The sequence below is a fragment of the Dendropsophus ebraccatus genome, chromosome 3 (assembly GCF_027789765.1).
Source record: "Dendropsophus ebraccatus isolate aDenEbr1 chromosome 3, aDenEbr1.pat, whole genome shotgun sequence".
In the NCBI taxonomy this organism is placed as follows: domain Eukaryota; kingdom Metazoa; phylum Chordata; class Amphibia; order Anura; family Hylidae; genus Dendropsophus; species Dendropsophus ebraccatus.
Genome location: NC_091456.1, coordinates 119,841,891 through 119,869,136, shown reverse-complemented (window position 1 = coordinate 119,869,136; position 27,246 = coordinate 119,841,891). Strand labels below are relative to the sequence as shown.

General features: G+C 46.0%; 1 protein-coding gene across 8 annotated transcripts in view; it reads left to right on the top strand.

The window, feature by feature from the left end:
- Nucleotides 1-27,246, top strand: part of PIP5K1C (phosphatidylinositol-4-phosphate 5-kinase type 1 gamma) — a 593,211-nt gene that overhangs the window by 380,467 nt on the left and 185,498 nt on the right. For all 8 annotated transcript variants that reach the window (XM_069962589.1, XM_069962584.1, XM_069962587.1 and 5 more), the window contains 2 exons: nt 19,023-19,127; nt 19,302-19,401. In XM_069962589.1, the coding sequence (XP_069818690.1) occupies nt 19,023-19,127; nt 19,302-19,401 (205 nt within the window). The remainder of the gene's footprint in view (nt 1-19,022; nt 19,128-19,301; nt 19,402-27,246) is intronic.

Below are 27,246 nucleotides of genomic sequence, written 5' to 3'. Positions count from 1 at the left end.
ATTTCTAGGGGGCAACTGGGCCAGTTTCACTTTACACCATGTTTGATAAATCTCCCAAATTGTTTTTATTTATTTGTATGTGTTGATATATTTTTTACTCTTTGGTGGGTGCCTGCATGCTGACACCCAGACATACATGCCAGTCCACTTATCGGAGCCGTATGTCTGCCTGGGGCCGGCGGTTTAGCCATCTCTATATTTCTGTTCGTATACATAGGTCGTACAGTTTATATTTTCATTATATGTTTATTTCATGTTTCCATTAAAACAGCACATACATAGCTTAACAAAATTTGCTATGTAGCAATACATCTCCTGCTGAGTGTAGAAGGACCTTTGGCATCGGGTTGTTACCACGACAATGACCCAGTGAGCATGTGCATTACCAACATGACAAAGGTCCTACACGGTCTTGCTACTGCAGATAGAGGTGTGGGCAGCATGCTAGGTCTCACACACTACTAACTGTAAGTTTACTTTTCTTTGTATATTCTATGTGGGAGATTTATCAATCATGGTGTAAAGTGAAACCGGCTCAGTTGCCCCTAGCAACCAATCAGATTTCATGTTTTATTCCTCAAAGACTCTTTTGAAAATGAAAGGTGAAATCTGATTGGTTGCTAGGGGCAACTGAGCCAGTTTTACTTTACAATATGTTTGATAAATCTCTCTCTATATGTTGTTATAACTAATACATAGAAACATAGAAACATAGAAGATTGTCGGCAGAAAAAGACCACTGGGTCCATCTAGTCCGCCCTTTTAGTATTTTCTTCCTTATTATCTTAGGATAGATATATGTCTATCCCAGGCGTGTTTAAATTCTGTTATTGTAGATTTACCAACCACCTCTGCTGGAAGTTTGTTCCAGGTATCTACTACTCTTTCAGTAAAATAATATTTTCTTACATTGCTTCTGATCTTTCCCCCAACTAACCTCTCACTGTGTCCTCTTGTTCTTGAGCTCAGTTTTTTACTAAAAACACTCCCCTCTTGAACCTTATTTAGTCCCTTAACATACTTAAAGGTTTCAATCATGTCCCCCCTTTCCCGTCTTTCCTCCAGACTATACAGATTCAAATCCTTAAGTCTTTCCTGATATGGTTTATGCCTCACACCCTCCACCATTTTTGTAGCTCGTCTTTGGACCCGTTCTATTTTATCAATGTCCTTTTTTAGGTGAGGTCTCCAGAACTGGACACAGTATTCCAGATGTGGCCTCACCAGAGCTCTATACAGCGGGATCACAATCTCCCTCTTCCTACTGGTTATACCTCTAGCTATACACCCCAGCATACGATTTGCTTTCCCCACCGCCTGGTTGCACTGGTGACTCATTTTAAGGCTTTCAGAAATCATTACCCCTAAATCCTTCTCTTCTGAAGTCTTTTGCAACACAGTACTGCCGATGAGATACTCGGATAGAGGATTCCTCCTCCCCAAGTGCATTATTTTACATTTGGAAACGTTGAACTTCAATTTCCACTGTTTGGACCACGTATCTAGCAAAGCTAAATCATTTTCCATATTACTGACACCTCCAGGAATATCCACCCTATTGCACACTTTTGTGTCGTCAGCAAACAGACAAACTTTACCTATCAACCCTTCTCCTATGTCACTTACAAACATATTAAAAAGAATGGGACCCAGAACAGACCCTTGTGGCACACCACTTGTAACCAGCCTCTGCTCAGAATATACACCATTAACAACAACCCTCTGATATCTCTCCTTCAGCCAACCACAAATCCACTGAACTATCCAGGGATTTAGTCCAATTTTCTCCAACTTCTCTATCAGCTCTTTATGGGGAACTGTATCAAAAGCTTTGCTGAAGTCTAGATAGGCGATATCCACAGCACCACCTTCATCCAGCACTTTTGTGGCATAATCAAAGAAATCAATGAGATTAGTCTGACATGATCGGCCCTCAGTAAAGCCATGCTGGTTTGGATCCATCAAATTGTTGATTCTTAGGTGATCCATTATCTTCTTTTTTAGAAGAGTTTCCATCATTTTCACTACTACAGATGTCAGGCTCACTGGCCTGTAGTTACTGGGCTCTTCTCTATTCCCCTTCTTGTGGATTGGTATAACATTGGCTGTTCTCCAATCATCGGGGACATCTCCTGTTAGCAGGGATTGGTTATACAGATCTGTCAGGGGGGCAGCAATCACAGATCTGAGTTCTTTAAGAACCCTGGGATGGATCTCATCTGGACCCATCGCCTTATTCAGCTTTAAACGGGCAAGTTCCTCTGCAACTTCAGCCTCTGAAAATACTGGAGCCGAACCCATATAGCTGGAGGCAATGTTGTGTCCAACCATCCTGTGATTGTGAAGGCCGCCTTCTGAAAACACTGAGCAGAAGTAACTATTCAAATAGTCAGCGACCGCCTTATCTCCATCAATAAACGTATTCTCCCCATTACTTATTTTAGTAATGCTGCAGCCATTCTTCTTCTTCTTCCTGTCACTTATATATCTGAAGAAGGTTTTATTCCCCGCAGTAACAGATTTTGCCATTTCCTCTTCTTTTGAGGCTTTAGCAGCATTTATAATCTGCTTTGCCTCCTTCTGTATACTTTTGTACGTCTCTCTGTCAGCTTCATTCCCAGTCTCCTTATACTTCCTATACGCTGCCTTTTTTCCTTTTACAATGGCCTTAACCTCTCTAGTAAACCATAATGGATTCTTCTTCCTTTTACTTTTGCTAACTTCTCGTACATATAGTCTAGTTGCCTTTAATATGACATTTTTTAATTCTGCCCACTGAGTGCTCGCCCCTGATGTTTTATCCCACCCTCTTAATTCTTTATCTAAATACTCCCCCATTTTATTAAAATCTGTCTTCCTAAAATCCAATACTCTTGTTGTAGTATTGGATTGGACGTAGTCAGTTTGTACGTCAAACCATAGACACTGGTGGTCACTGGAACCTAGATTTTCTTCCACTCTAACTTCTAAATACACGTGAGTCAGCCTGTATTTTTGGCTACATGCCTGTTTATTCATGGAGTGTTTTATGCCGTTTGTCTAGTTTTGTCCATTCTTATCTGAGGAAGAGGCCGTGTGCCTTGAAAACACGTTTATAATTATTGGACTATGAAATAAATATATCCCTTTGGATACAAAGCCCTGTGCCTATGGTTGAGGTGTTTTTGAAGTTTGGATCATTTTAATAAGCGTCAGCCTGTCGGTTGACAGACGGCTGTGCTTATTGGTGATAATGCCCCCGGCTCCACTAAATGCCCTCTCTGAGAGAAGGCTGGCGGCAGGACAGGCCAGCACCTTCAAGGCATAGAGAGACAGTTCCAGCTACGTGTCTAGTTTGAAGACCCGATAAGTGTAGGGCGCACAGGGATTAGAGAGGACAGGGTTACGAACCGCCAGGTACCCCCGCAACATCTGCAGATACTTTCCCTCCTGCTCACAACTGGCCCCACAGTGGTGGAAGTTTCCCAAGTGGCTGCCATGAAAATGTCCCACTCTTTGGAGAGTGTTTTCCTGATGGCTGTAGACCTGCTAGATGTTCTCAGTTTCTGGGATGAAATAAATATATCCCTTTGGATACAAAGCCTGTGCCTATGGTTGATGTGTTTTTGAAGTTTGGATCATTTTGATAAGCGTCAGCCTGTCAGTTGACAGACGGCTGTGCTTATTGGTGATAATGCCCCCGGCTCCACTAAATGCCCTCTCTGAGAGAACGCTGGCGGCAGGACAGGCCAGCACCTTCAAGGCATAGAGGGACAGTTCCAGCTACGTGTCTAGTTTGAAGACCCAATAAGTGTAGGGCGCACAGGGATTAGAGAGGACAGGGTTCGAACCGCCAGGTACTCCCGCAACATCTGCAGATACTTTCCCTCCTGCTCACAACTGGCCCCACAGTGGTGGAAATTTCCCAAGTGGCTGCCATGAAAATGTCCCACTCTTTGGAGAGTGTTTTCCTGATGGCTGTAGACCTGCTAGATGTTCTCAGTTTCTGGGATGAAGTCTTCTCTCTGCCTCAAGCAACATTAGGTGTGAAGATTTCCATCATGTTCTGCAGAAGTTCCTTTTGGTATTCAGAGAATCTATTGTTTCTCTCTTCTACTGGAATAAAAGAGGAGACCTTAGCTTTATACTGTGGGTCGAGGATTGCAAAAATCCAATAATGTTTGTTCTCTATTATGTGGACAAAACGTTTGTCCCGGGAAAAGCAGCCTGACATGAAGTCAGCCATGTGTGCCAGACTGTGAATCGGCATCACTTCGCTTTCCTCCTCTTCTTCCTCCACCCCCTCCTCGCCCCATCTATGCTGAACCACTGGGACGTACCCAACTTCACTGCTACCCTCGCAAGTGTAGCTGACAGCCTCCTCCACGTCCTTGTCCGCCTCTTCCTCCTACAATTGGTGCTGAGAAGCTGACAGGAGTGTGGTCTGACTGTCTAGCTCCATTAAAGGAGTAGTGCAGCGCTAAACAATTATTCACTAAATAACACACATTAACAAAGTTATTCAACTTTGTAATGTATGTTATGTTAGTGAATGGCCCCCTTCCCCGTGTTTCCCCCGCACCAGCCCTCCTTCTTGCCGGCCCCCCTTCCTCGGCTTCATCAGCTGCTCAGCCGCGATTGGCTGAGCACAGTTATGCTCAGCCAATCGCGGCTGAGCAGCTGATGACGCGGCAGAGGGGGGCCGGCATGAGGGATGGTCGGAGCGGTTTGGCCGGCCTCCCGAAGATTACATCATTGTCCCCAAGATGGCGGCCAAGGTCGACATGAATCGGGTGAGTATAGAGCACTACACTTCCGGGTCTAGCGTGGGTGGGGGGAAACAAGGGGAAGGGGGCCATTCACTATAATAACATACATTACAAAGTTGAATAACTTTGTAATGTGTGTTATTTAGTGAATAATTGTTTAGCGCCGCACTACCCCTTTAAGTCTTCTCCTATCCTGGCCTCTTCTGTGCGCAAGGCGTTCTCCCTTATGGCAATGAGGGATTCTTTCATAACACATAGGAGTGGGATGGTTATGCTGACTATGGAGTCATCTCAGCTGACCCTCTTGATGGATTTTTCAAATGTGCGTAAGACTTCACATATGTCTGCCATCCATGGCCAATCATGGTTGACAAACTGAGGGAGCTGAATTGGAAGCACATGTGGGTTTTGTAGCTGGTAGTCCATCAAAGCTTCCCATATTACTGTATATGCAGATGCTGGACAGTATATAATATGGGGAATTCCAGCCAGTGCTCACGTTGCACAAGAACCGTTTTTTTGGCAAATGTAGGCGTTGCTGGAATTTTTTGAGGCAAGCAGCGGCTTTGGTAGACTTCCAAAAGTGTACCCACAAGCGGCACACTTTCACCAGTGGCTCTGGCAGTCCTTTTTTTTTTTTTTTAAATCATTGGCCATTTTCTTTTTTGCTTGCCAGGCAAATACACCACAAAATACCTTTTTGATAAATTCTGGTTCTTCGTTTGTTAGTCTACCTGACACAGTGGTTTGTATAAGCTGCTATTTACGAATTGTAAGATGATTGGTTTGTTTTACTATGTGTTTCCCCAGGTCCCTTCCCCTTTCCTGGTTTGCTTTCTCATCCAACTCCCCCTTTACACCACCCCTGTTTTATTTTTATTTTTGTTATATGACCCATGTCATAAGCTTGTTTTACTTGGTTTTCTCTTTTCTTTCTGTTATAAAAATTTTTAATAAAAATTGGAAATGGGGAAAAAAGAAAACAATTGTTGCACTACCAAATTAAAAATGTGAGCAAGGCATGGAATGTGTTGGAGTTAGCCAAGCTCCAGAGCTTCTACCAGGTTATGGCCATTATCACACACGACCATGCCTGGTCCTAGCTGCAGTGGCGACAACCACATTTCTGCTGCGAAATGGGGTCCATCACCTCCGAGGCGCTGTGCTTCTTATCACCCAAGCTGATGAGCTTTAGCGCGGCCTCCTGCATCTCCAAAAGCCTAAACGGCAACATCTCCAGGGCCAGCAGTTTGGAGATGTGCCCGTTTAAGGCTTGGGCATGTGCAATAAACACCTGGGATATTGACAACTGATGGGACAAGACTCACAATGGTGCAGGCGAAGGGGAGGCTGAAGGAAAAGACCCCAAAGGGGTTGAAGCAGAGGAAGATGTGGAGGTGTCCTGGTAGGTGGTTTGGACTGCAGTGCCAGTACACAAAACAGGGGAAGAGGCAGTGGCAGCTCAGGTTATCCTGCGTTTGCTCTCTCCCTCTCAACCAAGTGCTTTGCTTCCAAGTGACGTGCATGCCTGTGGTGGTAAGGTTGCTCTTCTCGGAGTGGGGCATGATGGGAGCCAGGTGAATGTGCTCCTCCCACCAACACCTCCCTGCACCATGCGGCTGCTCCCTACTGTGATGTGTGAGCACTGATGATACCTTGCAGAGGAGTCCATGCTGACTACATGCTGATGCTTGGCTGTATGGACTAGCTGAAGAGACGAGTGTATGCTGACCCTGGGACTTATACAACATCTGTGCAGACCCTAAGCATTTGAACTGGAGGAGTGGAATGACAGAAGGAATCCATGCTGCCCAGACCAACTGAAGACAGGCTTGTATCTGCTTATGTGTGAGGGGGATGAGGGGCTGGGGGTTGGAGCAGTGAGTTATCTATGGAGCAAGGACTTGGCTCATAGCCCTGGACTGCAGTTAAGAGCTAAGCCCTGTCTGTTTTGTTGCTGTGCGTGAGGAGCTTTTTTTCCCCTTGTTCCACACTCAGTGCGATGAACTGTTTAGTCTGTTGCTTCTTTGGAATCTACTAGGTGCTTGTGTGAATTAACCATATTCACCTGCTTGCATGTTTTTTGCTTGTCACTTTCTGTTGGAAAGGGGTAAGCTGAAAGGTGGCAGGAGAAAAAGTAAGAAAGAGGAAAGGTAAAAGCAAAGAATCAGTAGTGAGGTGCTCCTCTGGAGAAGAGACATCTAGCCCTGAAAAGATGCCAGTCAAGAAGGCAGTCAGTCCCAATAAAGAAAGTTCAAAGAGATCTGGGAAGATGGATAAATTCCTTGCCTCCCCAGCAATTAGCAAAAAAGGTGGCAAAAATCCCCCTGGCCACACCCATGAGAGGAGGGCGGACCAAAGTGGTAGCTCAGATATGAGTGAAAGTGAAGGTCCCTCTCTATCAGCCATCTTTGATGCTATTAATAAATGTGTCTCTTCGGTGGAAGGGCTGTCTACTCGGATTGAGGGTGTGGGTGCGGAGGTTTCCCTGATTAGGGAAGACTTAAGGAAAGTCAGGGGCAGATGTTCTGAAGCAGAGTCCCGTATTTCTTCTACAGAAGATGAACTTGCAAAAATTAGGAAAGAGCTAGACGAACTACTGATCAGTAACAAAACCCTAAATGACAAGGTGACTAATATGGAGGACAGGGCTAGAAGGTAAAATCTACGATTGATCATATTCCCCAAGGGGGTTGAGGGCCAAGATACAGGGAGGTTTATCCAGGAGTGGTTGGGAAAAGCGGTGGGCAATGGGAAACTGTCGTCATTTTATTGTGTTGAGCGTGCCCACCGGATCCCAATGAGGGCACCTCCTCAGGGAGGTAGGCCTAGAGCTATCATTCTGAAGCTTATGTGCTCAGGGGACAGAGAGGTCATTCTTAGATCCGCAAGGGAAAGTGGTAAAGATGAAAGCTGGACATGTATGGGATCTAGAATTTCAGCCTATCCTGACTATGCCATGGAGACACAAAAGAAAAGGTCTAGTTTTTACGGTGTAAAAAAAGAGACTTCAGGTCAACGGTGTCAAATACTCCTTGCTGTTCCCGGCCAAACTCAGGGTAATATACCAAGATAAATCCCACTTCTTTGTTAAAACTGAGGAAGCATCTGAGTGGATGGATTCACAGGGCTTTAAGGCATGATAAGTTAGTTGACCCCTGCACTCACACATGATAATTTTGTTTAGTGGTGCCGGCAGGTGATGGGTGGTATGCCAGGTTAAAAGACCCATTAAGTGGAATGGGTCACAGAGTGGGTTGGGGGGGGGGGCTGGGTGGAGCGGGTTACTCGGGGGTTCGGGATGGGGGGGTGGACTTGGAGGAGGAGGGTTGGGCCGTCGCTGCAGGGTCTGTTGTTTTTTTGTTTTGTTTTTCTCTTTATCCACATAGATAATGGAGCTTAGAATAATAACATGGAATGTGAGGGGGATAGGGGGACCCGACTAAAAGGTGTGCCATTTTTTACCGAATAAGAAGGTATCTCCCAGCGATAGTTTGCTTGTTGGAATCTCATAGCACGCCTGATACTGTGTCAAGGATTACTCGCTCTTGGGCTTCACAATCCTTCCACTCTAGTCTCTCTTCCTATTCATCTGGGGTCTCGGTATATGTACACAGGCAGGTCGAAATTAGGGAAAAAAAGATAGATGACCGGGGGCGATATGTCTTGTTTTATGGCCGCCTGGAGGGTGTACTGTAGATATAGAGAAAAAAAGGGACAGGGGGCGCTTCCTCGTGTAATAAAAGATAACCAGGTGAATGGTAGTGTAACGTCTGGAGTAGTGGATCCACTGGGCCGACACTAGCGATGGCACAAAACCGGGACAAAACCGGCACAAAACAGGGAGCGGAGTCTAAGGGGCCGCTGGTTTTCACCAGAGCCCGCCGCAAGGCGGGATGGGCTTGCTGCGGCAGGCGACCCCCAGGTCGCTACCCCTGGTTTGGTTGCTAGTGACAGCAGGCGAGGCAAGGCAGGAGCAGTAGGCAGGAGATGGTGCTGGCAGAGGTCTGTAGGCGTAGCCGCAGGTGACAGGCTGAACACAGGAGCGATAGTGTGACAGAGGAGCAGGAACCAGGAACAAGGACTGGGGACCAGGTAGCGGACAGGAATCAGGAACAAGAACTAGGGACCAGGTAGCGGACAGGAATCAGGAACAACAGGGAGCTGGGCCAAACGCTATGGGAAGCATGTAGAGGCTCCAACACCTGAAAGGGGGCAGGGCTGGAACTTATAGGGGAGTGATTGACATTCAAGCCAATTAGGAGCGCACTGCCCCTTTAAATCTGAGACAGCCGGCGCGCGCGCCCTAGGAGACGGGGACGCGTGCGCCGGCCGGCACAGCGACGGGCAGGAGTGCGGTGAGGTGAGGCGCCCCCCGGGGCCGAAGCAACAGCAGCGCCGGGTCCCTGCATATGGACACCGGCTGCTGCAGATGTGGGAGAGAGGGTGCGGCGGCGGTCCGGAGCACGGGACGCCGCCGTGACCCTAACAGGTAGCAGGGTCTTACAGGGGTCCACTCACCTGGATAGGTTGTGCAGAATTTAGGCACAACTCTATATGCAGCATAAAGGGGTGTACTCCGCAGCTGTACTGGGGGACGTCACCACCAACGGTGGGAGAAGAAAATGCAGATGTGTAATCAGCCGATTACAGGACCAAGAGTCGAATCCACACCAGGTATAATAAGCGCAGGAGTATTCAAATTTGCACACAGCGGTGCAGCCAGGGATCATCCAGAGGTAGATGGCATAGTAAACATATACTCTTTATTGCAACGCGTTTCGGCCCTATATTGTCTAACATGGGCCTTTATCAAGCATACAGAGCAGACACTACATGAGCAATATATAGGCACATCTTAATGACATTATATTGGGCTTCCTGGTCGGTGACCTCAGAAGGTCCTGAGACAAAGGTAAACAAATATAAGCACATGGCAGACAGAGGTAAACAAATATAAGCGCATGGCAGACAGAGGTAAACAAATATAAGCGTATGGCAGACAGAGGTAAACAAATATAAGCGCATGGCAGACAGAGGTAAAGAAATATAAGCACATGGCAGACAGAGGTAAAGAAATATAAGCACATGGCAGACAGAGGTAAACAAATATAAGCACATGGCAGGTTGTCACTATGTAAATAACATATGTAAAGTTCATCAGCCCATAAGTCCATGAGATTCCGAAGTTCAAAAGTTCATAAATCATAAGTCCATGAATTCATAACCAGTTCTTACCAGTAAATCAATAAAGTAAATAAACAGCCATATATCTCCACATAAATGAAGAGGTTAGTCCATGCACAGAAATGATTGTACAGACTAATCATAAAGTGTATGTAGTCACTAAAGTGCGTAGTCTGTTCAAATGAACATGATTGTGTTCATATATTGGTAGAATTCATTGCTTACCGTGCTGGAGGACAATAACCCCCATCCTGGACTGATAGACAGGGCTCCAGTGGTGTGGAGGAACGGAGTGATCCTTCTGGTGTGTGACGTCATCACGTCAGAGCACGCTACGTTGGTGTAAAGATACGGTATTCCTGAAAGCTGGAGTAGTGTAGTAGTAAGTGAAAAAGTCACTAGTAGAAGTTCTGGTGCATTTCAAAAGGGAATTTTTGTGAGTAAGAAACATTAGCAAGGTTATAGCAACTGTATATATGATATGGAACAGATTGTGTATAAAATTTTTTAGTTTTAATTAAAATTCAAGCTAAAAACGAGAAGTCATATATTAGAGCTTTGATGCCATCTAGTGGACAAAAGTGGTAATGCGTTCCTATATATGTTCAATGCACTCATTTAAACCTTCAGGTATCAATGTCTGCAATTTGTATATCCAATACGACTCACGTTTACATAAATTGGACCAGCGGTCTGTGTTTTCTTGCGAAATCCGTTCAATGGGGCAAATAGATACAACATCAAAGGCACCGGACCACGGGTGCCTAATGGCAAATACGGCCCTGACTACACCAACATTAGTCTTTGTTCTGACTCCCTGTGTTCCTGAGCTCTGCACTTGTTTCCTGACTTTGGCTTGTTATCTGATTTTGTACCTCGCTCCTGACAGTGTTTCTGACCTTGGCCTATTTAAACCGTATTCCTTTTGTATTGTGATTTTGTACTGTTTTGCTATCTTGGATTTGACCTCTGGCTTGTTTTCTCACTGTGATTTTGGTTCTGATTTGTGGTTTATACGTACCTTGCTGGTTTGACTTGGACTGCTGAATTTTCTTCTTGTCTGGCCCTGCACTTAGCAGCATAGGGACTGCCGTCCAGTTGGGGTCTGTCACCTAGGGCAGTACGTCCAAGTAGGTAGGGACAAGGGGCTGGGTTCAGTTAGGGCTCACTGTTCCCCTACGGACGTGGTAGGGGCGCTCTGGAAGTCACTTGTAAAGGGGCGCTCTGGAAGTCACTGGTAAAGGGGCGCTCTTTTCAAGCACTATGTATTTCCCTGGAAATGCAAATCTAGTTGTATATGCTGATCTCCTTTGTGAGCCATTGTGCTAAAATCTAGGCTACATTGTGTATATTTGGCCTGTGGCTATTTTTGTATTTTTTGTGTATATGTGTGCTGTGGAGGTGAGCACTTTACATTGTCTGTTGCTATTTTAGCATTTTAACCCCTAGGCGACCTTGGACATACCCGTACATCCAGGGCCGCCTCCACGCGTTCAAAGCGGGTCCGCGGTTTCGGGCGCCGCTCATAGGCCGCGACCGCAGCTATTAGCGGGCACGGTCCAATCGCCGTGCCTGCTAATAGAGTAATCGGATGCAGCTGTCAAAGTTGACAGCTGCATCCGATTACTAACTGCAGCACTTCCCTGGTTTCTAGTGGGGAGGGGGGCTTCTAGTATAAGTGTATAAGTGTATAAGTGTATAAGTGTAAAAATTCTTAATAAAAAGCCCCCTCCCCTAATAAAAGTCAGATTCACCCCCCTTTTCCCATGTTATAAATAAAAATAAACAAATAAATAAACAAACATGTTTGGTATCGCCACGTGCATAATCGCCCGAACTATTAATTTATCACATTCCCGATCTCAAATGGTAAATGGCGTAAGCGCAAAAAAATCCCAAAGTGCAAAATTGCACATTTTTGGTCGCATCAAATCCAGAAACATTGTAATAAAAAGCGATCAAAAAGTCGCATATGCGCAATCAAGGTACCGATAGAAAGAACACTTCATGGCGCAAAAAATTACTCCTGACACAGCCCCATAGACCAAAGGATGAAAGCGCTATAAGCCTGGGAATGGAGCGATTTTTAGGAACATATATTTGTTAACAATGGTTTGAATTTTTTACAGGCCTTCAGATACAATGAAAGTTATACATGTTACATATCATCGTAATCGTAACAACTTGAGGAACATATATAACAAGTCAGTTTAACCCCAGGGCGAACGGTGTAAAAACGAAAAACCCCTAAATAAAATAAATGTGTTTTTTTTATCAATTTCACCACACTTAGAATTTTTTTCTGGTTTCGCAGTGTACTTCATGAAAAAATTCAGCCTGTCATTGCAAAGTACAACTAGATTTGCATTTCCAGGGAAATACATAGTGCTTGAAAAGAGCGCCCCTTTACCAGTGACTTCCATTTAACTTTAATCCTGGGTGCCGTCCCTTTAAGAGCGACTTGGATCCCATCCCTTTAAGAGCAACTTGGCTCCCGTCCCTTTAAGAGCGACATGGGTCCCTTTAGGAGCGACCTGGGTCACTTTAAGAGCGACGTGGGTCCCTTCGCTCTTAAAGGGACCCAGGTCGCTCTTAAAGGTACCTAGGTCACTCTTAAAGGGTCCCAGGTCGCTCTTAAAGGTACCCAGGTCGCTCTTAAAGGGACCCAGGTCTCTCTTAATGGAACCTATTTCGCTCTTAAAGGGACCCAGATCACTCTTAAAGGGACCAATTTCACTCTTAAAGGGCCCCAGATCGCTCTTAAAGGGCCCCCGTTGCACTTAAAGGGACCCAGGTCGCTCTTAAAGGGACCCATTTCGCTCTTAAAGGGACCCATTTCGCTCTTAAAGGGACCCATTTTGCTCTTAAAGGGACCCAGATCGCTCTTAAAGGGACCAATTTCACGCTTAAAGGGACCCATTTCACTCTTAAAGGGACCCAGTTTGCTCTTAAAAGGACCCATTTTGCTCTTAAAGGGACATATTTTGCTCTTGAAGGGACAAATTTCGCTCTTAAAGGGACCCAGGTCGCTCTTAAATGGACCAATTTCACTCTTAAAGGGACCAATTTCGCTCTTAAAGGGACCAATTTCGCTCTTAAAGGGACCCAGGTCGCTCTTAAAAGGACCCATTTTGCTCTTAAAGGGACATATTGCGCTCTTAAAGGGACCCAGATCGCTCTTAAAGGGACCCATTTTGCTCTTAAAGGGACCTAGGTCGCTCTTAAAGGGACCAATTTTGCTCTTAAAGGGACATATTTTGCTCTTAAAGGGACATATTTCGCTCTTAAAGGGACATATTTTGCTCTTAAAGGCACCCAGGTCGCTCTTGAAGGGACCCATTTCGTTCTTAAAGGGACCCATTTCGTTCTTAAAGGGACCCATTTCGTTCTTAAAGGGACCCATTTCGCTCTTAAAGGGACCCATTTTGCTCTTAAAGGGACCCAGATCGCTCTTAAAGGGACCCATTTTGCTCTTAAAGGGACCCATTTCACTCTTAAAGGGACCCAGGTTGCTCTTAAAAGGACCCATTTTGCTCTTAAAGCGACATATTTCGCTCTTAAAGGGACTCAGGTCGCTCTTAAAGGGACATATTTCGCTCTTAAAGGGACCAATTTCGCTCTTAAAGGGACCCAGGTCGCTCTTAAAGGAACATATTTTGCTCTTAAAGGGACCCAGGTCGCTCTTAAAGGGACATATTTTGCTCTAGAAGGGACCCAGGTTGCTCTTAAAGGGACCAATTTCGCTCTTAAAGGGACCTTGGTTGCTCTTGAAGGGACATATTTCGCTCTTAAAAGGACCCAGGTCGCTCTTAAAAGGGACCCGGGCCGCTCTTAAAGGGACCTTGGTCGCTCTTGAAGGGACATATTTCGCTCTTAAAAGGACCCAGGTCGCTCTTAAAAGGGACCCTGGCCGCTCTTAAAGGGACCCAGGTCGCTCTAGCGACATGGGTCTCTTTAAGAGTTACATGGGTCCCATACCTTTTGGAGTGTCCCGTCCGTTTAGAAGCAACTTGGGTCCCGTCCCTTTAAGAGCGACTTGGATCCCTTTAAGAGCTACATGGGACCCTTTAAGAGCGACTTGGGTACCTTTAAGAACGACTTGGGTCCCTTTAAGAGCCACATGGCTCCCGTCCCTTTAAGAGCAACTTGGGTCCCTTTAAGAGCGACATGGCTCCCGTCCCTTTAAGAGAGACTTGGGTCCCTTTAAGAGCGACTTGCGTTCCTTTAAGGGTGACCTGGGTCCCTTTAAGAGCGATCTGAGTACTTATAATGGTAAAGATCATTGCTCGGTTACCATGACAATCTTACTCATGTCGGGGAGACAAAATCGTTAAGGACATTCCATATATTACATCTTCTATTGGCCAATAGTGGACATGTGACTGTGGATGGTGTGATACATTGCATGACGAGACCTTAGAGTTCCTATTGGCTGCTATATTTCAGCTATTTGCATATGTGCTGTGATTGGCTGTCAGCGGTTAGAGTGTGGCCATTATTTGCAATGGGCCATTATTTTCTATGGAAAATTTGGGGTCGTTTAACGTAAATTTCTTAAAAACGACAAATCCGATCGAAACGAAAAATAGATAGTACACCACACACCACCGAGGGCTTCGAAACGCACTTTGAACGGAGTGTGTGCACAAAGCGGTTTGGGCTGTATTACGCACAGAAAAATGGCTGGAAGAAGAAACGGAAGAAGAAGAAGAAGAAGAAGAATACGGATTACAATATAGTGCTTTTCAAGCACTATAATTAGTGGCTCAAAAATAAGGGCTCATATGGGTTTCTAGGTGAAAAAATGCAAGTGCTATGGCCTTTTAAGCACAAGGAGGAAAAAACGAAAACGCAAAAATTTTAATTGGTCGGGTCCTCTAAGGGTTAACAAATTTCAAAACCACCGGCACTCCGGTCACATCTGTGGTGCGGTGTCTATGGAATGTCTATGGATTCATCATATATGAAATTACAGTTGCGAGTGTCGTGATTTCTTCATCCTTGCCTCTAAGGGTTAATGCATATCTATTAAAAGTTACTTTATATAGAGGCAATTACACGTAGCGGTGCGCAGTCGGCGCCCAACGATTATAGGTCAGAACCTATATCAACGATCAGCCGATGACAACGATCATCGGCTGATCGTTGTCTTTATTACATGGAACGATAATTGGCCAGATAGGGCCGATTCGGCCGATTATCGTTCCGTGTAATAGTACTCATAGAGTTGCCAATCTAAATTATCTGACCTTTATTGTGTATTTCTGGGAGGTTTCACGCCTCCATAGACATTCCCAACCCTAGAGCAAAGAACTAAACAGAGCAAACTGCACATTAGTGATGTCACGATACCAGAATTTTGAGTTCGATACCGATACTAACTTTTTTATTTCGATACTCAATACCAGTTCGATACTTAGTAAAGTATAAAAAAACAAAACAAAATACAGTGGTAGAAATATAATACCCCTGCACTATTACAGTGATACCAATTTTTGGACTATTTTTTTATTTTATTGTGTTAAAAATAAAGTTAGTGATATCTGTCTAAGACGGCTCTGCTGCATCAGCTATCACTAAGACGGCTCTGCTGCATCAGCTATCACTAAGACGGCTCTGCTGCATCAGCTATCACTAAGACGGCTCTGCTGCATCAGCTATCACTAAGACGGCTCTGCTGCATCAGCTATCACTAAGACGGCTCTGCTGCATCAGCTATCACTAAGACGGCTCTGCTGCATCAGCTATCACTAAGACGGCTCTGCTGCATCAGCTATCACTAAGACGGCTCTGCTGCATCAGCTATCACTAAGACGGCTCTGCTGCATCAGCTATCACTAAGACGGCTCTGCTGCATCAGCTATCACTAAGACGGCTCTGCTGCATCAGCTATCACTAAGACGGCTCTGCTGCATCAGCTATCACTAAGACGGCTCTGCTGCATCAGCTATCACTAAGACGGCTCTGCTGCATCAGCTATCACTAAGACGGCTCTGCTGCATCAGCTATCACTAAGACGGCTCTGCTGCATCAGCTATCACTAAGACGGCTCTGCTGCATCAGCTATCACTAAGACGGCTCTGCTGCATCAGCTATCACTAAGACGGCTCTGCTGCATCAGCTATCACTAAGACGGCTCTGCTGCATCAGCTATCACTAAGACGGCTCTGCTGCATCAGCTATCACTAAGACGGCTCTGCTGCATCAGCTATCACTAAGACGGCTCTGCTGCATCAGCTATCACTAAGACGGCTCTGCTGCATCAGCTATCACTAAGACGGCTCTGCTGCATCAGCTATCACTAAGACGGCTCTGCTGCATCAGCTATCACTAAGACGGCTCTGCTGCATCAGCTATCACTAAGACGGCTCTGCTGCATCAGCTATCACTAAGACGGCTCTGCTGCATCAGCTATCACTAAGACGGCTCTGCTGCATCAGCTATCACTAAGACGGCTCTGCTGCATCAGCTATCACTAAGACGGCTCTGCTGCATCAGCTATCACTAAGACGGCTCTGCTGCATCAGCTATCACTAAGACGGCTCTGCTGCATCAGCTATCACTAAGACGGCTCTGCTGCATCAGCTATCACTAAGACGGCTCTGCTGCATCAGCTATCACTAAGACGGCTCTGCTGCATCAGCTATCACTAAGACGGCTCTGCTGCATCAGCTATCACTAAGACGGCTCTGCTGCATCAGCTATCACTAAGACGGCTCTGCTGCATCAGCTATCACTAAGACGGCTCTGCTGCATCAGCTATCACTAAGACGGCTCTGCTGCATCAGCTATCACTAAGACAGCTCTGCTGCACCAGTTACCAAGATTGCGGAGGAAGAGAAGAGGAGGTTACACAGGATCCCACACACTACAGCCGATCTTATCTGCTCCTCTTAGTCCCGGCCACCTCCCCCACCTGCCAGCCGGCTGGATCCTCACATGTGCTGCACTTCCCCCGGCCTCCTCTCCCGGATCTCACAGACCCCCGCTCTCCCTCTTAATCCTCCCCACCTCCAGCCTTCTCCGTCCTCCTCTCTCCGTGACCTCCCGCTCTCCCTCTCCAGCCGCTCTCCTCTGTGCAGCTCCGTCCTCTCTCCCGGACCTCCCGCTCTCCCTCTCCTCCGTCCTCTCTCCCGGACATCCCGCTCTCCCTCCAGCCTTCTCCTCCGTCCTCCTCTCCCGCTCTCCCTCTCCAGCCGCTCTCGTCCGTGCAGCTCCGGCTCCTCTGCATAAATCATCTCTCTGATAACAGAGTCTGGCGGAGCCGGACTGTGTTATCAGAGAGACACCAGCAGCGGGGGTCTGTTACACACAGTAGCCGACCCTCGCTGTATATGGAGCGGGCTCAGGAGGGGTCAGATGCCGCTGTCAGTGTGACAGCGGCATCTATATACTTAAATAGCCGGCACTAGCAATAGCTAAGTGCCGGCTATTTGAAAATGGCGCCAATGGGAGTGGAGGGAGGGAGAGCAGAGGAGGAGACTGCAGGGGGCAGGGGGAGGCACATAGAGAACACGGCCGGCGCTCAGCTAGCCGCCCACCGTGTTCTCAGCTTAACTTAAAGTTTCGATACCAGGAAATCCTGGTATCGAACCGTTTTTTTGCCCGAAATATCGATAGTAGTATCGATATTTCGGTGCATCGTGCATCCCTACTGCACATGTACCGGGTGCTTATAGAATGACATACCATAAATAGACAATAACCACAAGGGAGAAACAGTGTATGTCATATAATACTAAATTAACAACACTTAAAGTATTCCCGTACTGGAGGAATTCGTGCAATGTGAACGGTCCTTGCAACCAACTAACAAACAACCTATTAAATACTAGGTAGAAAAAAAAACAAGTAAGGATAACTTCTGGTAAACATCAGTATCCACATACAATCACATGACAAAGTGCATAATCAGACAATAAATGACTCACAGCGTATAGATATTATACAGCCAAATGTGAAAACCAAATACCCAAAAGAAACAGTGCTAGCTATATGGACATCTCCATGGGCTATGACTCAGCTGTTAGTGGTCCAGAAATGCCCTACATGTTACGCCCCAATCCCGGAACTTCTTTAGGTGTACAGAGTGCCTATAGGAGGCTTGCTTATATATTATCATAATTACACATAATTAACAGCTGTATTCTTACCAACCTGCGGTGCATGTAGCAATGTTCAGTAGCAAGGATGAAGAAATCCCAGCACTCGCAACTGTAATTTCATATATGATGTTTTATTGCGTGAAAGCTGCACGCGTTCCAGCGTGCAGCTTTCACACAATAAAACATCATATATGAAATTACAGTTGCGAGTGCCGGGATTTCTTCATCCATGCCTCTAAGGGCTAATGCATATCTATTAAAAGTTACTTTATATAGAGGCAATTTTATTGATACCAATATATGACTTTTTGATCTCTTTTAATACTTTTTTTCTTCTAAGGTGGATTGACAAAATACAGCAATTCTGGTGCTTTTTTATGTTTTAGTTTTTTGTTTTTTTTACACAGCCGGTGGGGGGTTATTTTATCATGTCACACTGACAGCTGATCCCTTGAGATACCGGCCCAGGAACACTTATTCTGATAGCACTGTGAAAAGCCTATGGGATCAAAATAAGGACCAGTATTGACCATTGTAGAAAGCCATATCAGTGGTCACTAAGGGATTGAAGGGATAAAACCTTAATAAGGACAGATTCAATCTGAAAATGTACTGCTTTATTAAATCTCTATAAATACATAACATGACATATACTCATGCACACAGGAATATTCATCACACTGGTACAGTAATAACTATATGGGAGACAATAGCTTGTTCAGATTTGTTTTACAGCATGATAACAACAACAACAAAATAATAAATGTAAGTTGCAAACTTGCTTTATATGACATCTACTGTTAATTTAGATTTTGAAAGTTATAATGACAGTGATACTTTTAAGTGCAATGTGTAATTGTAAGTGCAAAGGGGTACCGTTGTACCCCTTTTCTGCGCCAGTACTATGACAAACACTTTTACTAAACATTGTTGGAGAAACTGTTGTTAAGCTCTGTGTTTTATACATTGTGTTTCTGTTTAGAACCTATGAGGAGACCCAAGCAGAGGAAAGCATTCATCAGGTTGCAGTTAAGGTGGAGCCCACACAATCTAATCCTATCATTCTACTAGAGGAGGAGAAGCATGGGTAAGAAATAACATCCAAATGAATGTTTTTTTGCCCCAAAGGGAATAAAAATTTCTTTTTATTCTTTTACAAGGGTTGTCCTGTCTAATTAGTTTGTCCTGCCAATATACATAGGATATGCAGGAATTGTTTTTTTTCCGGCAAAGTTTTTATTGCAACCATTTCACTCTACAGTGAGGCATCAGGGTGTGCAGAGAGGCCATGTCCATGTGAAGAAACAGGCAGTCAACTATCTGAGGAAGATGATGAGGTGCCTGTGACCGATATTTATTTTGTAAGTACTTTACAGGTTTCTTAATTTTATTTTGTGATGGTATAGCAGCAATAAAGTGGCCAAATGTCTAGACATGCTGCTCTAGACATTTAGTATAATTATTTTCAGTATATAACCATAATTATTCTTAAACGGGTTGCCTCATCTTCTGATAATTCAAATCGGCACCACTTCCTCCCCGCTTACTTCCTGGTTAGGAGCAGGTGGGGGTGGGTACAGTGCTGGGACATAGGGTGGTATTACACGGGCCGATGGGGGCCCGATAATACCTCTAAACGAGCGCCGATCTGCTAGATCAGCGCTCGTTTTCTGGGCCTATTACATAGGCCGATAATCGTTTAACAAGGGCTGGAGGGACATCTTTACCGATGTCCTTGCAGCCTTTGTTTAAACTGTATACATACCTATCCAGGTTGCAGGGCTACTCTTCCTCTGTGCTTCTCCCAGGGGCCCGCGCACTCCAGCTTCACAGCGGCTTGTCTCAGCTGACAGGCCACTCAGCCAAGCACTTGCCGTGGCGGTCCCGGCCTGTGATTGGCCGAGCAGCCTGTCAGCTGAGACAGGCCACTGTGAAGCCAGAGCGCGCGGGACCCGGTGAGAAGCTCAGAGGAAGAGGAGCCCTACATCCTGGATAGGTATGTATTCCTCTTTCCATATCGTCAGCCGCGCACCGATATTACACGTAGCGGTGCGCAGTCGGCGCCCGACGATTATAGGTGAGTACCTATATCAACGATCAGCCGATGACAACAATCATGGGCTGATCGTTGTCTTTATTACATGGAACGATAATTGGCCAGATTCGGCCGATTATCGCTCCGTGTAATAGTACTCATAGAGTTGCCGATCTAAATTATCTGACCTTTATTGTGTATTTCTGGGAGGTTTCACGCCTCCATAGACATTCCAAACCCTAGAGCAAAGAACTAAACAGAGCAAACTGCACATGTACCGGGTGCTTATAGAATGACATACCATAAATAGACAATAACCACAAGGGAGAAACAGTGTATGTCATATAATACTAAATTAACAACACTTAAAGTATTCCCGTACTGGAGGAATTCGTGCAATGTGAACGGTCCATGCAACCAACAAACAACCTATTAAATACTAGGTAAAAAAAAAAAAAATAAGGATAACTTCTGGTAAACATCAGTATCCACATACAATCACATGACAAAGTGCATAATCAGACAATAAATGACTCACAGCGTATAGATATTATACAGCCAAATGTGAAAACCAAATACCCAAAAGAAACAGTGCTAGCTATATGGACATCTCCCCATGGGCTATGACTCAGCTGTTAGTGGTCCAGAAATGCCCTACATGTTACGCCCCAATCCCGGAACTTCTTTAGGTGTACAGAGTGCCTATAGGAGGCTTGCTTATATATTATCATAATTACACATAATTAACAGCTGTATTCTTACCAACCTGTATATCCCTACTAAGGAGGAAGGGGATCCCATGCCGTAAACAGCTAGATTGAAGCCAATATAATGCCTGTGACGTGTGCTAGAAGCAGTGCGCATGCGCAGCCAAATGTACTGGCTATATACCCAATAACCCAACAAATAAGTAAAGGACAGCAGCACAAACGGACCAATTTGTGCCAAGGCACACATACATGGGCACTTGTACCACGTCGACTGGTGAGCAGTGCAAAAAAAAAAAAAAAAACAGCATGTGTAGTCCATAGCGGCTATCAAGGGTAATGCGCATGCGCAGATACACATATGGTCGTTGATAAGATGGTAAGATGGTGCTCAGCTATCTTCATTAGGATAGGCGCATGCGCAAATAACACCGTTGCATACCAGTATTGTGCAGCCATATCATATGCATACTTCGGAGGTCGGAGGAGTCCTATTTCAGTACCCCCCGCCGATCTCGCTGTATCGGGCCCCGCCAGCTCTGTTATGAATAAGGCCGCAGGTCCAGCACAAGACCTGCGTCTCTATTTATTTCTATAGAGTGACGGGTACACCAGAAGAGCGCTGTACTTGGCTCTTTCTGTCAGCTCTGTAGGAATGAATAGAGCCGCGGGTCGCTTTTCCGGAGTTGTCGAGGCCCGATACAGAGATTGGCAGAGGGTACAGAGGTTGGACCCCCCACAGACTCCTACTTTCCCCCTATCCTGTTGATAGAGTATAAGTGAATTTTTCTTGGGCAACCTCTTTAATATATTAAATACATGAACCTATCAGAGTGGCCATCAATACATGTTAGCTAGTGACCACCATCAGCTGCCAACCAGGGTATAATGGAAATGTGTTATCATGGTTACAGTGTTATTGTGTTTACACCAACATAACAATCACCAAACAATATTGAAGTTAACAAAGCTGTAAACAAACACGCTTCTTAGACAAATTAAAGGAAGAGTGATTGCCCATGTTTTTTTAAGCACTCAATATAAAAAAATATGGCAAAACGCTTAAATGTAATATACCCTTATAGTTAGAGGGCACAGGACTCCCACCCCCATGGGACATTGGAACAGCTTTAAAAAGTTTTTCTAAAAAAATACCCTTAGGAACCATGAGTCAGTCTTCCTATAGGAATGGTACAATGTGGAAACTGGGACTATATACAACTGAAACAATGAGTTATTTACAACATATACATAAAATGTTCTCAACATTTGAGTCCAATCTCAAGTCCAAGCATGGATGGCCTGTTGTCAAGAAAGGGTCCATGGGTTCAATTTCTATATTCATGAAAAGAGACCAATACTTGTAGAATCCAGACATCTACCACCAGGTGACGGAAAGGAAAACTTGAGTCACTGGCCACATTGATCAATACATCACAATGAAATCAGTTACTCGGAACGATATCTACACTTAGTGAGAAACAAAAACTGTGGAAAAACAAAATTGATGAGAATGGCATTGGATGAAAAATGAATGTGTGTAAATGAAATGTGAGACGTGTGATAAGACCATGGGGGAGATTTATCAAACATGGTGTAAAGTGAAACTGGCTTAGTTGCCCCTAGCAACCAATCAGATCCCACCTTTCATTTTCCCAAGAGTCTGTGAGGAATGAAAAGTGGAATCTGATTGGTTGCTAGAAGCAACTGAGCCAGTTTCACTTTACACCATTTTTGATAAATCTCCCCTCATGTGCGTTGTTTGACTAATGTCTCTGGGGCAGGATGCAGACACAGCTGCCTGTAGTACCTTAGATTGCTTTGGATATGTCCCACACCAGAACAGTTCAAAAATAAAAAACATGGTAATCCAATCTCCCAGCAGCATCTGCATCTGAAAACCGCTCTGGAGACATTAACTTTGTGACAGGTACCCTTTTTTTTTTTTGTAAATCAAGATTTATTAACAGTTTTTCACAACAGAGCAAGCAAAGAGGAAATAGAGTAATCCTAAGCAACGAAGATATCAGCATAAAAATAAGTAAGGAAAGAATAAACAAATAAGTAAAATAGACAAAAATGCAATGAAAAGCCAGGTAGCTAGGCTTGTGCGATCTCCATAAAGAGGCAGTCAGGAGGTAACGAGTTCTCTAACAAACAGCATAGGCAAAGAAACGTCACCTAAGCATAGCGAAACAGATGCTAGTGTAAAGGGTCACCTAGTGACCTAATGGAGATACATAAGCTACAACAATAACAAGCGAATATACTTGCAAGAACAGAGTGAGAGAAAAGATGTAGGAAGTGAAGAAGAAACAAGAAGGAAAGAAAAGAGAAAGAAAAGAGGGGAGAGGGGGAAGGACGGAAGGACGGAAGGGGGATGGGGAAAGGAGGGGAGGAGCGGGGAGGAACACCCACCTGAAATCTCCCCAGAGTGTCAGGAGTATATATAGATTGCCAAAAGAGGGCTGCGATGCCAACCATCGTGCCAGAGAAGCGTCTGCCTTAAAAGTGAGCCATGGGAGCCAGGTGAGCTCCACCTTTTTGCTGCGGCCCTGCTCCTCCGCTGTCAAGGACTCCATTCGGTAAATAAAGTCCATCTCGAGAACCCACTCAGCAATGGAAGGTGCTACCGTGGACTTCCAATGTCTAGGGATGACAGTTCTAGCTGCCGTCAAAAAGTGGCGCAGCAGACCCTTCTTGGCAGCAGAAGAGGGGCTGGGAACCAGAGAAAGCAAGGCCAAGGCAGGAGAGGGGGCCACATCTTTATCTGTAACTACATTATAGATCTCGAAGACTGCCTCCCAAAAGGGTCGCAGCGTGGGGCAATCCCACCAAATATGAAGCATAGATCCCACAGCAGTCATGCAGCGCTAGCACGTATCAGGGACGTTTGGATATACCTTGTGGAGCAGGGAGGGGCATCGGTACCATCGCGTTAGAATTTTAAAATTCTTCTCCTGAGCATGGCAGGCCAAAGGCCACTTATGCGTGAGAGTGAATATTTTCACCAGGTCTGGCTCAGAGAGTGTAACACAGAGTTCCCGTTCCCAGGCCGAGATATAAGGCAGGATCTGGTCCGCATCCTTAGCCAGTAGGAGGCGATATAGTTGGGAGATGGCTTTTTCCGGAGGTGACGGTTGCAGGAGCAAAGATTCTAGCTCAGTTTGCTCAGCGATATGAATACCCCCCGGAAAGTATCGGGCCAGGTATGCCTTTAATTGTTCATACTCCAACCAGGACAGCCTCCTCCCCGGGCAGAGATCTTGTAACTCCTGCAATGGCTGGATCACAGCTGCTGACCCTAGAACCTGGCTGATCCTGGCGCCCTCCGAGGCCGACCAGAGCAAAAAGGTGGGTCGGTCACAGGCTGGAGGGAAAGCCGGGTCCCCAAATAGGGGGCTCATGAGCCCCGGGCGGCGTGAGAGATTGTAAAGTGGGAGAAGTCTGTCCCAAGCCTGTAAAAAGTATCTAGTGAGTGGGGGGAAGGAAGCCAACGGAGGGCGATGTACAGGGAATATCCAGGGCAAGGACCGAAGAGGTATAGGGGACAGCGCCCCCTCAACCGCAACCCATTGTTTATCAGAGGCTCTATGAAACCAGTCAACCAGGCGCAGCAATATACAGGCCTTGCTGTACAGGGAAAAATCGGGAAGGCCGGCGCCGCCGTTCTGTTTAGTCCGCGTAAGCGTTTTGTACTTAATGCGCGGGCGCACTGGGCCCCAGACAAACCTGCGGAAGAGGGTTTGTAATTGTTTCAGAAAAATGCTCGGGATGCAAACCGGTAGGGCCTGAAAAAAATACAGGAATCTAGGGAGGACATCCATCTTAAGGACATTAATCCTACCAAACCAGGAGAGGCAGGCACGGTTATAGTTTGATAAGTCCGTTTTCGTACAGGCCAACAGGGGGGGGGAGTTAAGGGAGAATAGGGAAGTCAGGTCCGTGGGGACCCACACCCCTAGGTACTTGAGGGCTCGAGGTTGCCACTTAAAGGAAGCTGAGTCGCGGAGTTACCGCACCAGGGTGGCGGGAGGGAGACATTCAAGGCTTCAGTCTTTGAGTAATTCACCTTGAAGTTGCTAACTTGGCCATACAGGTCAAATTCTCTGAGGATCGCAGGAATGGACACAGCTGGGTCGGATACGTAGAGTAACAGGTCATCCGCATAGAGCGCTGCCTTATAATGGGAGCCCCCCAGACGGATACCCGAAATATCGGGGGATGCCCGCAAAGCCACCGCCAAGTGTTCCATAGCTAAAACATAGAGCAGCGGGGACAGCGGGCAGCCCTGTCGTGTCCCGTTTGCGATCGACAGAGGAGTCGAGAAAAGGCCATTGACTTTAACCCTAGCTGTGGGGCCATCATACAGAGCCATAACTGCGGGGGACAAAGCCCACTTGATCGGTATGAATAACAGCAGGGAGCAATGGTGCCAGTCTACTCGCGATCATTTTAGAGAAAAATTTTATATCAGAGTTTATCAATGATATTGGACGATAACTAGCGCACAAGGACGTGTCCTTGCCGGGTTTCGGGAGTACTACAATAGTGGCCATCAGGGATTGGGAGGGGAAAGAGCAGGAAGGGGAGATAGAGTTAAAGACCCGGGTTAGAAAAGGGGTGAGCAAGGAAGAAAACAATTTGTAGAATGGGGCAGTAAACCCGTCCGGTCCCGGGCTCTTCCCATTGGGCGTATTCTTAATGACTAATGCCAATTCGGCCTCAGAGAATGGGGAATCCAATGCGACCGCTTCCTCCCCGGAGAGAGTAGGTAGTGCCGTGGAAGTGACATATGAGTCCACTTTTGCTCAGAAGGTGTCATCATCCATATCATGCAGTGGCCCTTTAAGATTATATAAGGTCTGGTAGTACTCCCGAAAGACTGCGACAATGTCTGTGGGGTCGTGCGTAGTGCCATGTTTCGCGGCAATAGAGGGTACAAAGGAGCTGCCCGTTTTGGGGTGGAGAAATCTGGCCAAGGGCGCGCCGCATTTGTTGGATTGTTCATAGTAGAAACGACGTAGTCGTTCCCGGAAGCGGGCGTATTTTTGATCAATTAGGGCCTTCAATTGAGTTCTAGCCTCCAGCAATGACGCCAAGACCTTAGGGTTCAGGGATTGCTTATGGGCTAACTCGTCCTGCTGTATCTTGGCGAGCAGGGCCTGAATTTTAGCACTATGGGCGCGTTTTAGTCTGGCACCATTTTGAATAAGGACCCCCCCGGAGCACACACTTGAGTGCCTCCCACTGGGTGGGTAAAGGTGTCTCATCTGCCCTGTGATTATTCAGGAAGTCAGTTATGGCGGTCTTGATATTAGCCTGGCACACTACATCTTTCAGGAGGTTAGGGTTGAGGCGCCAGGACCCCTCCCGTGGTGTCTGATTGGGGAGGGGAAGGGACAAGGATACCGAGGAGTGGTCCGCCCACAGTATCGGGTCTATGGATGTCGAAGGGCGCCAGGAAAGCAGGTGATGATCGATAAGGAAGAAATCTATCCGACTATAAGAGTCGTGAACCGAGGAATAGTACGTATAGTCTCTTACCCCGGGATGAAGTATCCGCCACACGTCCACCAGCCTGTTGTCAAAAAGCGACCGTTTGAGAGCACGTAGCTGGGTAGGAGAGATGGAGGATCTGCCCGAGGAGGAGTCCACCCGACGGTCCAACACCAGATTAAAGTCTCCTGCAGTAATCAGGAGGCCATCAGCAAAACGAGTTAGCTCCCTGAGATATCGCCGTCCCATCCGGACCTGGTTCTGGTTGGGGAGATAAAAATTAGCAATGGTGAACACTCTCTCAGCCAGTTGGAGCTTTAGGAAAAGGTACCGTCCCTCCGGGTCAATGCAAGTATCTAGTACGGATACAGGTAACGATTTATGTAGAGCTATGCTCACTCCCTTCGTTCTGGCATTTGCATTAGTACTGTGAAACCACTGACTGTAGTATCGATTAGGTATAGACGGGACATGTCCCGTTTTGAAGTGGGTTTCCTGGAGCAACAAGATGTGTGCCCTCTTTTTGTGCATATGGTAAAGTATCTGCGAACGCCTCTCAGGTTTGTTAAAGCCCCTGACATTCAGTGTAGTGATCTGGAGGGAATTCATTGTGGGGGGTAAGCTGGGAGGGGGGAGGGAAAAAGAGGATAAGAGAAAGAGGAAGAAGAGGAGGTGATAGAGGAGGCAACCAGGGAGGCCCGAAGGGAAGGGTCCTCAATTACCCGGAAGAAAGAAGAGTAAGGAGGAAAGAGGGAAGGATAAGGACAGAAAAGTAGGCAATCTGTCCGCCTCAATCCACTAAGGACGGAAGAAAAGAAATACACTAACGTGTAACTGTGTTTATCTCAAACACTTCAGGTGAACTATGTGGGAAGTGACTGGAGAGGCAGATAGAAATATACCGTACGTCTCCAGCACCTCACCGCCCGAACATTGGAAATTCAGAAACAGTAATAACAAGAAAC